The sequence below is a fragment of the Anser cygnoides genome, chromosome 2 (genome assembly GCF_040182565.1).
Source record: "Anser cygnoides isolate HZ-2024a breed goose chromosome 2, Taihu_goose_T2T_genome, whole genome shotgun sequence".
In the NCBI taxonomy this organism is placed as follows: Eukaryota; Metazoa; Chordata; class Aves; order Anseriformes; family Anatidae; genus Anser; species Anser cygnoides.
The window spans coordinates 6,445,293-6,460,270 of NC_089874.1; the positions used below are offsets into that span (position 1 = coordinate 6,445,293).

At 42.0% G+C, this 14,978-nt stretch overlaps 1 protein-coding gene across 1 annotated transcript in view; it reads left to right on the forward strand.

The window, feature by feature from the left end:
- The window catches only part of LOC106036851 (sodium channel protein type 5 subunit alpha-like), a 193,531-nt gene that overhangs the window by 148,180 nt on the left and 30,373 nt on the right, over positions 1-14,978 (forward strand). The window contains 2 exon segments of the mRNA XM_066991437.1: positions 5,899-6,053; positions 9,560-9,733. Of these exon segments, the coding sequence (XP_066847538.1) occupies positions 5,899-6,053; positions 9,560-9,733 (329 nt within the window).

Sequence of the window (14,978 nt, forward strand, 5' to 3'; positions counted from 1 at the left end):
TAAACTGAACACATCTAGACTGAGCTGTGGGCTGTGCCACCAGATGAGGTTTGAAAGCTGAGTAAAACCAAACAAAGCCCAGCAAAACATGTTAAGTGTCATCCTAGAAAAAAAAAAATATATATATATATATGTATATATATATATATATATATGGAACAAACCTAAGTTCGAAAGTCTCTTTTCTCTAGCCGTAATACCTGAGATACAGGGTATTTTTCGGTCAGGAAGGGCATGCTAGTATTTTGTTGTAAAGAGTTCTCAGACCTCAGAAAACACTTATCGTCCCATCACTTGTGCAGAAAAAGAGTAAGTCGGGGTGGACAGGACCTCCAGATTCAACTTGTCCAACCCGCTGCTCAGAGCAGGGCTCACAGCACTGGTGGACCAGGCTGCCCACTGCCTTTGCTTCAAGGCATCACACTGTTAGTTGCAGTGACCTCCAGGAGGGTATGTTTTGAGGAGAGTAGCAGTGGATAAACAAGAATCATATCCTTGTAAAGACTTTGGAAGAGTGAAAACACCTGGCAGACTGTGGCTTTGTCAGAAGCTGTGTCGTTGCAGCTCCCGGTTGTAGTACACAAGGAAAGACTTAAATCTCCACGTGTATCTCAGGCACCCAAATGCTGGAGACAGCGATAGCAAATCTCTTTTGTGTTAGCCCTAGAGCTGCACAGCATAAAACCCAGACATGCACACAAGAGAATTGGTGGGGCCAGAGGATGAGAAAGGGAGCAGATAGGAGGGCCAGCAGATACGTGTGCCCTCCAAGCCAGACTTGCCTTCTTGCTTGAGCAATGCACAGCTAGTCAGGCTGGTCATTAGAAACCCAGCTTGACAGATATGTGTCTTAAAACTGAGTTATGAATACTTCCTTGCTTGAATTTATGCTAAGGAAGCTGTATTTTCTTTGTGTCAAACCAAGCAATATCATAACCAACATTCAAAGCTAAGCAAAATATTGTTTTGTTCTAAAAATGAATACCCTAATAATTGGGATCTTCTCTGAAACAGTAGCTATGAAATTATTGTAGTTTAAACACAAGGTACCAGACTTACTGCTCCACACTATGCAAGAAATTAATTGGTCTTCCAGGTTTACTGAAGAGAATATGGAGCCCAATCCAGCCAAAACATATCTAACAATTTAATGCAAATTTAAATGTATATATCGGTATGAACAAGCAGTGGATTTGTAGAGGCTTTGCTCATAAACTTGAAATAAGTAGTCTGGCTATTGTGCATGCAGGAGAAAGTTATTGCAGCATAGCTCCCACATTTACAGGGAGATTTTTCTCCTAATGCACCAAGGTAATGCAATCAGGTCTAACAGCTCCATGATTATAATGCAGCAGGCTAGAAAATGTGAGTGCAGAGCTAAAGGAATATTTACACAGAATACACCATAAATTAATTTTTTTTTTTTTTTAATTTGTCATTGTTGTGACAGATGCTTATGTAAGAGCTTTCTCTGTCACACCTGCAGTGGAAGATGCAGTATAGGACCCATTTTAATCTGCAGTTTGTGGTCATGCCATAGGACACCCCACTGACTGAAGGGAACAATTCCCTTGTTTTGAGAAGCAAACAATAATAAATAATATCATGGTAACCAATGCATTTAGAAAGGTTTCTTGGTAAATGGGTCTCTTTTTCATGAGAAATGGTACGTAACGTTGAAACGAGAATTGAAAACAATCACTGTTCTTGGGCAAAGTGACCACTAATGGAGCTCAGTACAGTTTCACTGATTTGCCAGCAAATAGCTTGACCTTTTGAGGGGGACTTTTTCTGCTGTTCTGTGTTTCTCTTGAGCAGACATATACTATCCAAAATGCTGTAATGGAAATGAATCATTTTGCTCTCCAAAAACATGTAGCCCACTATGAATTAGGGTGGCAAAACTAAGTCCTGACCAAATCATGAGGTATTCAGCTTCTTCTGTGCAACCCTATATAGTTCCCTAATAGCATTGATTTCAGGGGGATAGCACAGATCTATTAGACTAGGCAGCATGAGTAATGCTGTTATAAGAAATGCCAAAGGGTTTATTCATGTCTTGACACTTGCTGTGTTAAAAGATGTTAATGAATAGTCTTCTTCATATGGATCAAGTAAATAGCTTTCTAGACCCAGAGCTGGAGTCTGTTGACCACCTGCCTTGTAGAAGTCAGCTGGAGTTATGATTGCTCAGACCCTCACCAGATCATGCCTAGAACACACTGGAATGTTTCTAATATTTTGATTTCATGGAAATGTGAAAACAAACAAACAAACAAACAGAAATCCACCATCAACAACTCTTGGAACATGGACTAAGGCCAAGTAAACTTTTTTGTCGTGTTATGTAAAGCTTCCAATTCATCATTTAAGCTTGGGTCAAGGTCACCGAACAGTAGGCTACCAGCATTACTAGACAGTCCAGGAAAGCACAGGTATTAAAGAGCAGTCACTGAGGGAAAATATAAAATTCAAAATGGAAATAGAACTTTGTACATTAAAAACCTATTTATGGTCAGTTTTCTTTTTCTTTCAGATTTCTTTTCTTCTGTTTGATTTATGAGTAGTTAAAAATAGCATTTCATCTGAATTGCAACCAGCATGATTATTCACGGAAGTGCTACTTGACATTAGTAATTGTATCAGAATCTGGTCTAAACATTTCTGAATTGGGCCCAATCAAAAGCATGGGATTTAATAGCGCTGTGATTTTGGGCTGACTCATCTGAGAGGCTATTTTGGATTTTTCAAGGTATTACTGTCAGTAACTAGGACTTTTTTTTTTCTTTTTTCAGAGCAGAATTGCATGAAATTGCCATCAAAGAGCATTTAAAAAAAAAAAAAAAAAAGATTAGTGGTCCTAGCTGCCTTTCTGTCTTTAAATATACCTCTCTGTACCTGTAGATTATCAGATGAAAGCTGACTATATCAGCAATAGCCTGTTTTTACCATTTAAAAACTATTTTCCATCACAAATGAAATAACTTAAGGTCTTATGCTGCCCTGCTCATTAGTATTTCATTTGAAGATGATTCCCTGATTTTAGCTATGCCTGGGCTCAGGTAATCATGTTAGCTCACTGTGTACTTGAAGAACAGAAGCAGACTTCTCCCAGGAATGTTTTATCCAACTGTCTTACGGGGGGGAGAACCACTTGCTGGAAGACATTAACCTATTCCAGTCCTGCTTGTGAAGTCTATGGCTAGCTGAGCGGAGGCCTTTACCTAAGTGTCTAAAACACCAAGTATGAATCTTGGAAGTAATTTAGGAGAAAAGAGAGAAGAGTTTTTAGACAAAAGTCTTAAGTCAGAAAAATCCAGATTTTTCAAAATATTCTGAAGTATGTATGAGAACAAGGTAGTCTTGTGGAAAGTTTCTTTTGCTAGAAGCAGTGGTTATCTCTAGTACAAAGGGGGATTTCTACTTAACATGAGAAATCCACACTTAAGTTGTGAACACCCTACTCATTAGGCTGTTCAATTGATAAATGAGGGATCTGAGTCCAAGTCTTGGGTCCACCTGATGCCAAGTTGAATTGAGCATGAGGTAGCCTGCATAACAGCACGGAGTGTGGACCAGACGTCTGCAAGGTGGCAGTGACCACATGGGTTGTGGGGTGAGAAATGGTGTAAGAGGTTTCTGGCAGCACTGCTAAGAGATGCAGCTGATAGCCCCCAGTGTCCTGTCCTGCTGGTGGGAATATATTGCATGGGCATTTCCAAGCAGAGCTGCCAGGGGGGGACGTTGGGCTCAGGGATCCTGGTACCACAGATCTGGTACCCGAACTCTGTTCCGTGGAGCTACTTCCTAAAAAATACCCAACTCACACACATTACTATCTCTGTACTGTTTTTAGGAAAAAGTTCTGACTAACATGATAACTTTATATCCTTTGCCACAATTTTCTGTTTTTTTTGGATTAAAGTGCTTAGAGGGATAAAACTTTCCTTTGCTGGAGCAGTACCTGACCCACAAAGAGGTAGAGAGCCGGTCCTTACAGTCGCATCTTCTCCTAGCATTATGCTCTTCTCAAGCAATTCAATTGATTTAATGTATTTCAGCTCAGCCCAGAATTTCTCTGAATTCCAGAATACAGTGGGAGTACAGGTCTGTGTGATGGAAGTATTTAGACGACACGTAGTTACTTGCATTACTGTCACATTACATTTGCATTAAGGGTTTCCTGTCCTGCTAGTCCCATACCAAAACCTCATACAGCCAAGAACTTACACCTTCCAAACATCTCAGAGATGGGGGAGAAAAGGCAGCTCTGGGAGTGGTTCATATATGAACGATGACAGTGACAACCTACAGCTCCCTACAGCTCTGCTGCTCCGTAGCAGGGATGTGGGCTAATATAAACTTACAGAAAATGCCGGGAAGAGCACGGCAGACTTAGCAGCTTGCTCCCTCCTGGCAGAGCCAGCTGCCAGCACATCCCCACTTCCAGCTACATGGGAATCCCGGCATCCTGGGACTTGCACTTGATCTCCTTGCAAATCACATGTAGCTTGAGCGCCTCAGTTATGCCACCTTGAATTAACAGGATCTGCTGTCTGCGTAACCTTGGCACTCACCCTCTTTCCTTCCCCACATGCCTTGCCTAAATATTATTTCTACTTGCAATAGCATTGCATTACATCACCAGAGTGAGATCTCCTCCCTTGTCACTTCTGAGCAGTTGTTGTGTGCTTCGAGACGTGTCCGTGACCTCAGCCACCTTTCAGCTAAGGAAGCAGCTGGCCTGTGATTTATCATCTTATGATGGGACTATAAAACTCCACAGCAATGTCTCTTTCTATACAACACACGGATTAAATGCAGGGTAAAAAGCTTGCTTTTTGGAAATAAAGTAGTTTCTAAGGGTTATTCTCATCAGCAAATGTTTTGACACTTGAGTTGAAGTATCTGACGTAAGGCTGAATGGCCAGCCTGGAAAAGAATAACTCCTGGCTACCAGGTTGTCCTCTCATCATAGTTTTAAGTTCCTACCCAACACAAGGTAATGGATGTGGTGCTTTTTAAATGGGAAAGACCAATCTATCTGTTACTAACAACAATACTCTTTTGCTACAGCAATTTAATGTTGCTAAGAAGACTAAAAATGCCAAGGTTTTGCCAGCAGAGATCCTTCTGTGGTCCCCATTACCACCATGGCATTTTGCTATCATATTTGTCATTGCAACACCTCGCTAAGGTCAGAAAGTGCTGTAAGTGACAGCAGGGAACTTGCTGTGGACAGAGGCTGGATATCTGAATTTCTGCTGATGTCAAAAGGGATTTATCCACCAAAGTACCTTTGCAAAGTTGACCTGATGCCTTGTTTAAGCTCATGAGAGACCAAGAAATCAAAATCTGCTTTTCCTGTCTGAGTCTCTTCAGCACATTGGTCCCATCTGCATTGCTGCACCACCTCCCCTCGTCTCCCTTTCATCAGGTTGCCACTTTTAATCAGTAATTCGAATGGTACCATAATACCAAGAAAATATCCTTCCTACATTCAGAAGGATGTGCAAACTATTGGTAATATCCTGCTGGAGTCATTAGACTGGATCAGCAGGGCTGCCTGAGCTTAGCTAACACAATGTGATCAACCTGGGGCACTGATGACTCACGACCAAAATATTCTGTACCACAAAAATCACTGGGAGAGACCACTGGGGCAGGTTTAAAGTGATTTTGAATATTTTTGAATAGAGGAGTGAGATGGAGAAATAGAAGGCAAAGCAGAAGAGATGATGATAAGAACGAGGGAGGATAGGTAGGAAACACTCCATTCAGTAGCTTATTGCTGGAATTAACCTTGTTTAGCAGGCACTTGTTGCAGATTTATGAAATAATCAGGCTTTTTTTTAACAATTGTTTTGTGGTTTGTTTTTTTTTTTCTCTCCTTTTCAGTTTGTGTGCGATTCTTCCCATGCTGTTCAGTGGACATCTCAAAATTTCCAGGCAAAATTTGGTGGAGGCTCCGTAAAACGTGCTACAGAATTGTCGAACACAACTGGTTTGAAACTTTCATCATATTCATGATCTTGCTGAGCAGTGGAGCCCTGGTAAGTGTGACAGGGTTTTCTCATTGTTTGTAAGTAGATGTGGATCTAAAAGAAGGTGGCCTGAGGTTAGGTGCATCCAAGATTTTATGAACCCTCATTGTTCATTTCTCAAAGCAAAGCACAGTGAGCAGTGAATCAGAGAGCTACCAGTGGAGCTGGTGGATGCGTATCATGTTCTGAATGCACCTTAGCTTAACCCAACATACCTTTCTGTGCTCAGATACCTCCTGCTTGGAGCCGAGTAAATGCACACACAAGAAGGCCAATTGGTCATTGCCCATGACTCTGATAAGGGATCATTTGATATCCCACAGGGTGCTGGGATTATCCACTCTGTATTACCAGCCCTGGGCTCTTTGTGGCAGTGGCAACCAGCATGCAGTTTCTAGAATTTGGGCTGGCAAGCTGGCTTGCTCACTCTACTCCAAATCCAGCCTGCTTTTAGCAAGGATTGCTGCTCTAGCTGTTCAACTTTGCCTTTTCTGTCCCTCCTCCTGTCTCCTCCAGGGTCACTTAGAAAACTTAAGCACCTCTGTTTAAGGCTGTTGCTTCAAGCTCCCAGTGAACATACATTTGCATGGGTCATTTACATAGTTAAGAATGTCCCTGAAATTGATGTGATTTCTCCCAGGGTTTTAGTTGGCCATAGGGCAAAGAGACATATTGGAAGTTCTCTGGACTTTGGTCTGGTGATCACTGATTTTCTCCTCAGTGATGGGGTTAAGAAATATACCTACTAAATTCACAGGCAATACCATCTTTGGACAGGTTAGCAGTGTTTTTCTGAAGTTCAGGATTAACTTTACCTAGCGGATCAATCTGCCTTCAGTATTTAAATGAAAGTCACCTTAGAAAGGTGCCTGCTTCACCTCACCAGGGATAATCAAGGGCAGAAAGACAAAATGCAGGCTGACTGGTAAGGTAGCAGATTTACTAAAAAGAGCTGGAGAGAGAACAGGCAACAAACAGAACAGAAGAAACTACATCACAGCACTGCAGAAAAGCCGAACACCCCACTAGGCTGTATAAATAAGCATGTTCTTCCACTCCAGTTGGCATCAAGGAGGCCTCAGCTGGAGCACAAGGCTTCAGCTCTGGGCACTGCACTTTGGGAAAGACGTGGGCTAATTGAAGAAACTCCAGAAGAGGGCAATGCACATTGTCAGTGGCCTAAAAAATAAGAGGAAAACACAGAAGTACTAGGCTTATGTAGTTTAAAGAAAGTCTCTGCAGGGAGGCAAGAAGATGGCAATGCGTAAATGTTGTTGCAAAACGAACAGAATGGACAATTCTCCAGGACCACTAGGGATGGACTGGAATTTTGCCCAGGGGATTTTCTTTTATTATGAGAAGAAAAAGGCCGAAAAACTTGTACAGATAGTAGGCTGCTGACAATTGTCATAGCTTTGCTGAAATCAATGGAGTCTGACAGTTTTTGCACCAGCTTGGGGATCAGCGTGTTAATTTTTTAACACATTTTAAAGGGGGCATGTCATTTGCTATAATACACTTTAGACAAATGCACTTCCTTACATATGTAATTAAAAGTGCCTTAGATACTGAAGACTGTGATATAAATCTCATTTAGTTTTCATTGAATACATTCATTTGCCTTTTTAAAAATTTATTTTCAGTTTACTCAGTACCATTCTGTATAAGGGCAAATTTCGCTGCACTTTCTCATGTACCCGCACTGTGCTTCAACATATCAGCTCTGCTCTTCAGGACAGGGATTGGACATGTGGGAGGCAACACAAACTTTTTTTTTCCCTCTGTTATTCTGGAGTGAGCTTTTCCAAAAACTGAGCTCATCTGGCCATGCCCCTGCAATGTACTAAGTTTTTAAGGGAATTTAAAAAGCAATGTATATTCGTATGTGGTGGTTAAACCATCATGGTATGTCTACAGCTTACTGCAAAAGGTCTGAAAACCTTTCTTGTGCATTTAAGCCACAAACACCCAAACTGGAAGTCTGTGTTTTAATAGTAAATGTGGATAACACTGCAGGTATCCTGTTTAATTCCTTTTTTTTTTTTCCTTTTTTTTTTTTTTTTTAAGAAGAAATAACCTTAATATTTAGTTTAATCTTTTGGGTCATGTCCATAGGTTGCTCAGAAGCACGGTGCACCTGGGGCATTCGGGTAGCACATTTTTCACCCCTTGTTAAGCTGCTTCCTGGCTCACGGTCTGCTCTTGGTAGGGCAAACACAATGTGCTTTCTGACAAGTTAGTAGCAAACAAGGAGAGCAACGGCAGCGGGAGAGGAGGAAACCACTTTAAATAGTTTGCTGTTATTTTTGCAGTAATTGCAAAGTACAGCAAGTCATCTGACAAAGTGAGCAAGCCCCTACCAGAAGCGATAAACTCCAGTCTGTCTGTGTATTGTTTTCTGTGGCTTTCTCCAACAGCTCTTTCACACCCTTGAAATATCATTTTTGAAGGCAAGATAGGAGACTGGGTCGCAGCGAAAACGTCACCCTGAAGTGTGGGGACAAATGGACAAGCTTTGGCTCGGGCTGCCAGAGCTGTCTTGTCAGTTTAATTACCGTTTCCTGGCAGGCAAAAGACCAGTGTGACTGCCTGAGTGACAGGCAGCACGCTTCTGATATCTGCAGGCACTGGGTGCTTTCTAACTTTTGGAAGTTCCTCAGAAACTAGCGAGAGATCTCGAAATACTCAAATGTAGATAATTAAGACGATTAGCACAGACCCCCTCGAATAACGTCGTGCTTTCTTGCTGCCAAGCGCTCTGGGTCATGCAGTGGGACAAGAGAAATATATCAAAGCCTGGGTCCTCCGAGGGGGAGGGACACGGAGGCAGACTGGATAACGATCAGCTGGGAAGCAGGCTGAAGCCACTGCTCGACTTAGCAGCTCCCAGCCGAGCCATATATCTGCTGCCCTGACACCGGGATCCTGCATTTTTATTTGACGTGCATTATAAAGTGAAAGCTAAATTATGGGACAGCTTTACATGTTTTATTTTAGTAGGCACATTGTTTTATATCGTAAATATTTTAAAAGGGTTATTAAGTTGCTTGTACTTGATGCAGAAGCTGAATGTCTTTTGATGGTGCCCTGCACAAGCTTAGTTAGGGAGACAGATGAGATGGGTAGATAGATACCTTGACCTTTAAAACATAATTGCTCTGTTAAGTTAATAATAATGAGCATTTCTTGAAGCAGATAGTTGTAGCTACCTGAAATGTGATGGCTGAACAGAAGCCAGGGAACTCTGTGCTCTGTAACACGGGCGTAAGCATGTTAATAACCCAATTTGTCATCATTAGCAGTAAGACGTGTCTGACTAGATGTAAGGGTCGGATTCTGTCTATTAGGTTAGGATCAGTCCTATCTATGACTGTGCACTCGTTCTGATGGTAACATTAAAATATATCAGAAATCACTGCCAGTACATGATGTCCCGTCAAATGAGACTGCGTGCAGCACTGATGCTTTCCAACATAGTTCACCAGAAGCTTTTAATCAATATTTTGCACTTCCAGGCTTTTGAAGATATTTATCTTGAAGATCGAAAAAACATAAAAACCATGCTGGAATACGCTGACAAAATATTCACTTACATCTTTGTCTTGGAAATGCTTTTGAAATGGGTGGCTTATGGCTTCAAGAAGTATTTCACCAACGCCTGGTGCTGGCTTGACTTCCTCATTGTAGATGTAAGTACCATTTGGGAGCTACGATGCTGCTTGTGTTGTGATTTTATGGTGTGCATAAGGAGAGGCTGTTAAGTCTGGCAGCTTTGCGTCTGCAAAATGACAGCTGTCGCTCTGACTCCGAGTAACAACCTTTGGTGAACCTCGAAGGAGGTCGCCAGACGCCGTTTTGCGACTGTGCATCCCCAGCACACAGCGTGCCAGGGTGGAGAAAACGGCTCCCTGTCGCTGTGCAGAGGTGTTACCCTGCTAATGTGAGTCACGTTCCCCTCTAGTCTCCAGGAACTCGCTCTTTCTCTTAGCATTTAACGTCTCGTCCCACACTCCCGCCTAGCACAAGGTCCGGTTACCTCCGAGTGCTCCGCACATGACCTCGACACACAAGTCTCAGCAGATTAGAGAAGCCGTCCTTGGCAGAGCTTCCCCGTGAGGCTGCCAGCAGCACCTCGCAGGATGCTCAGTCTCCCAAGTATTCACAAGTGGAGGAGTCCAGAAGAAGGTGTGAATAGCCCTACCTAAAGTGATTTCACTACTACAAAACCATACAAAATACTCTAAATCCTTGAAATGTCTCTGCGCTTAGTTTTCCTGAGAGAACAATCTTTAAAACCAAGAAATAGTTAAATAAAAGGGAGTTCGTTCCCCAAGAGTGTTGCTAGAACCAGCCATGCCCTCTCCAGAGTTGTTTCTGACCCCATGCAGAAGATCAGCAGGTATGAGCACATAAAACCCAAAGTTTCACAATATCTGGATGTGGGATCTGATGAATTCCAGAAAGGCCAGAAGCACTGCATCCTCCAGATGAGGTTTAACGTTTCATCACAGCATATCAATAAGGAGGCAATTATCTCCCCGAGGCCATTTCTTATTAGCTCAGGGTATTAATGTGGCAGGCTAGCAGAGTTCTGCCGTGACTGTAACTTATTAAACTTCTGATAAATTATTTTTTTCCCCCATTTTACGTCTGAACCTTGACTCGGGGGAGAGCTGCACTTTCTTTGGCCCCAGCCCAGAAAAGCACTTCAATGGGGCGATTTACTTGTTTGAAGTTATGGACACGTTTAAGTGCCCTGCTGGATCAGAGCCTTTGGAAGCTTCTCCAGAGCTTTAATAAATTGATTTATGAAAAGGAAGTTCTTTACATAAATTGTAGGTCATAAATTCCTCTTCACATACATGCTTGGAAACCTCTTAAAGGGAAGGCACTTATTTTTCACAGATTAGTTTCAATAGAAAAGGAAGGCCTGGTTTAATTATCTAACCACAAAATTGGAAACCACCAGCTCCTAAGTTACAGCCCAAACCTGAAAACTGTGCTTACTGCGGTTTAGGTCAAGTGGCATAGCTTTTCTTCCTTGGTTCCTCCATCTGTAAAATGGGACTAGTAGGACTCAGATAAAGTATTATATGGGTTTCCAGGAATTTGTTGTTGGAGCTAATCTTCATAATGAACTTCTGGAAGAGCTAGATGAGAGCTGAATATTGTCACAACTATAAGTAGGGGTCTTCCTGACAGGGACGAGAGTTTGCATGGTGAATTCACTGAGGCAGTTTGGTGCTCTGCTGTAGTACCAACAGTTTGCAATGAGTTCTGTCCTTATTAGAAGTATACATAAAGCATGGCATTTAATTAATACCAACGAGAGTAAACCAGCAATGGAGCGAAATTCTGTCCTCCATGCAAAAATCCCACTTGAAATAGGAGCTATACAAGAATGCAACGTCAGTACGTAGCCCAAAAATTTAAGGTTCATGTTTGCCTTTTCATGGTGGGGTTTGCGAATGTGATGTCAGATAGCGGAGAGAGCCTCGGGTGGGATGGGGAAAGGAGCTGCACATCCTTGCCACTTCCAGAGCACTCAGGGCATTAACCAGTGCTATGGGGGCAGGCAGACCACAGCCCCCCAGGACTGCCCCTGTCCCTAGCAAACCCACTGGCCTAGACTTCTTTATTTTCTGAACCCACATGTAAATGTTGTTTTTGCAGGATCCCCAAGCTAGCCAAAAAGATGTCCCACCCTTGAGTTGTTTTGGTTACTTAATTGACTCTAGGAAATTGTCCTTTTGTGTTCCCAATTAATAAAGCTTTTCCCCATGCCCGATTATTTCCTTCACAGTCATTTGCCAACACGGATTATGAGAACCGGTATTATATTTTTAGCATGTTTAACAGATGCTCTTCTCCTAGCCTATTGCTCACACACCCTGCCACTCTGAATTGGCAGAGTAACATGCTGTCATTTTTCCAGCACACTTTTTACTTCAATTTACATTTTCTTTTGGTCCTTTGAGAACCAAATCACTGCAACTGAGCCGCAGAAGGGAGTGAATGGGTGAATTAGCTGCTCGAAAAGAAGCAGATGAACCACTTGTCTGATTTTCTCAAATTTATTTGTTTAAAATTATTCACTTAAAAATTCCTGATCTGCAAATTATTCATTAGCAGTTTGGTATTGGTATTCAAAATTCAAGCTGCGATGGTTGATTTTTCATTGGACATGGGAAACCATCTATCATCTGTGTTTTCTTATTGTACAAATGCAACTTAGAACTCTTTCTCTGCTGTGAATAATTCATAAAACCATCTTAAAATTTGCAAGTATTCACTATTTCTAAATGGGAAGTGAACCCAGAGGGGTTATAAGCACATTGCTGAAGAATTATTATTTTTCCCCATACTTACTCTGCTCAGTGAAAGACCTTTGACACTGATTTGGGCCTGTGGAGCAGCAAAGGCTCTGTCTCGTGATTGTGGATTACTAACAGAAGTTCTGTCTTGCACAGCCTGAACATCAAAATACACGGTAATCCACAAACTGAGGGCTATTTTTGCTGGATGTGGAATCCCTAAAGGATGATCTCTGATAATGGGCCTCTGCATCTCAAAGAAATGTGCAAGTGTAGCTAAACAAAAAGAGAGTGCTTTTAAATACATTGCAATACAATAAAGTTTTGCAATGGATTTCTTTGGGAGGAGGGGAGAAAGGAGTAATCAAACCACAAAACTGAGGCTTGTTTCAACCTAGGGCACTTGGGAGAGATGCCTTAAACTTCTGCAGACATTTTGGATATACTGAACAAAAAGCATTAATGCATCAATCATACATTACCTCCCTGCAAATAACATGTATGTTCTTAAAATTAACCCACTTCTACACTGTAAATGTAGTTTTGCTATGCACACAAACTGTGTGATGGGGACTGCAAGTCACAGCTATTTTAAAATGAGAAAAAAGCAGAGTCTGTAGCGTATCCAAACTGTAGACAGACATCAGCATCACCGTCACCATCAGGAATGGTGTTTACGCAGAAGCCTCTTTGCTAGGCTGCACAGGCAAATATTTTCACAAAGAATTGATATTTCCCAAGCATTCGTGCAATCAAAACCTGTTTGTACTCAGCAGATTAAACAAGAAGTACAAACTTGGCCAGAGACGAAGGCGCATGGCATTCAGAACAAATGTTTATGAAAACTGCTCTCAACCAGGCGCGTCCCGCGACAGGCAGAGACAGTTGGGTTTTAAAACAGGGAGCAGATAAACTCCTCCGGTCGTGCCTGCTGGTATCACGTTTGATGTTGCTTTCAATTGTTTCCTCTGACCTATAAATATTATCTCAAGCTTATCTAGTTTGAGCTTCAGCCAATTAATTCTGAGCGATGCCCCAGCCTCTGCCGACAGCAGGCAGATTATTCCTTTGCAGTGGTCAGTTCAGGGAAGGCATCGGTCTGGAGCTCAGCATCATTCAAAGGGTGGAGGTGTTGCAGTCAGCAGCTTCTTCGCTTGCTGATCATGCACTGGAGGCAGAGGGGAGAGACCGCTACCCTGCAGCAGTCATGGGAAAGCTCTCGGGAAGGGGATGTAAGGGCCCTAACTCATTAGCAACAGTGCTTGGAAAAAAATCACAGGCAGGTTTCATGGCCTGTGGCATACACAGAAAAATCCTCTTAAGCGGGCACCGATGTCATTTCTCTACAAAAGTCCATTATCGCAAATCCATCGTCTCCATTGCAGCTTTTGCGTTCCATTTAATTGACCAAAAGTTAGTCCCAATCAAGGCTTAAAAAAAACCAAACTGATTGTTGTTTACTGATTTCAGAGATGAGGGGAGGTGAGAGTTTCTTCACAAGTTCTTTATAACGCCTTGCAAGATTTGAAAGGATATTTCCTAAGGTGATTTTTAAAGCCTCCTTCCCTTTCAGTCCTCTTCAGCGATGGTCTGTAGAGCTCCATCCTGTAGCAGGGAGGGGAAGATGCTCTCTAGGTCCCAATCTCTGCCCTGATGCCTCACCAAGTTCTTTCTCCAGCTGAGCCACCACAGAGAGATTGCTCCTTTCAGCCCATTTCCCCATGAGCCTGCTCCATTGCCATGGAGGCTGAGGTCGCAACAGCTGTAAGCAACATTTCTGTCTGCAAAATAATTCAAGCAAGGCTCAGCAGTGGATTTTGAGGCCAGGCATCTCAAGTGAGTTATACAGCAAGCCCAGGAGGAAAGGATTTGTCGACGCTTTTATGATAGTAAAATAAGATGTAGGGTTTTGTTGCCCCTTTTGGTGAATGGTTATAACAGAACAGGTTTCTGGTCTTTTCCTGGCACTGCAGAGTTTTACTTAAGAGATCTGTGTTCCCCATTGAGCGCCTTTCCAAATTTCCCGTTTGCTGCCAAATTTCCTGTCTGCATGCTTGAGAACTGCTCATGGATGTTCAGTCATTAAACGCACATTTTGAATGGTTAAAAAATACAGACATTATGTTTTCCAAGATAGTTTCCTGGAAAGCACTTGCTCTAAGATTTCTACTTAGAATACTTCACTGCCAGACGAGTTAAAAAACAGCTAATAATCTTTGGGTTTGAGACAAACAATTTTAGCAGTCTCTATCCCTAGCTGAAAATTGAATTGAATTAAATTATGCCCTTGTGTTGGATTGTCTTTAAGTGACAATTAAAAACTTGCTGTGTGAAGTAAATATTGATGGCTTATGATTACTTTAATTGTTTTTTCCATTTGTATTCCCTGTTGATTAGCAAGGTGATTTCTGTTTGCCTTACCAGTAATTACACAATCTGCTGTAATGAATTGCTCCCAAACAGCACTGAAATCCAATTTGTATTCTTTGGAAAGTATCTTAAAAGCATGTGGATTTCATCTAGTTTCTGTTTGGAAAAGCACACAGGAACAGAATGACAAAAATACAGCCAAGGTAGAGTAAAAATAATATAGCCTGTCACTTGGAGAACCAGTTTATGA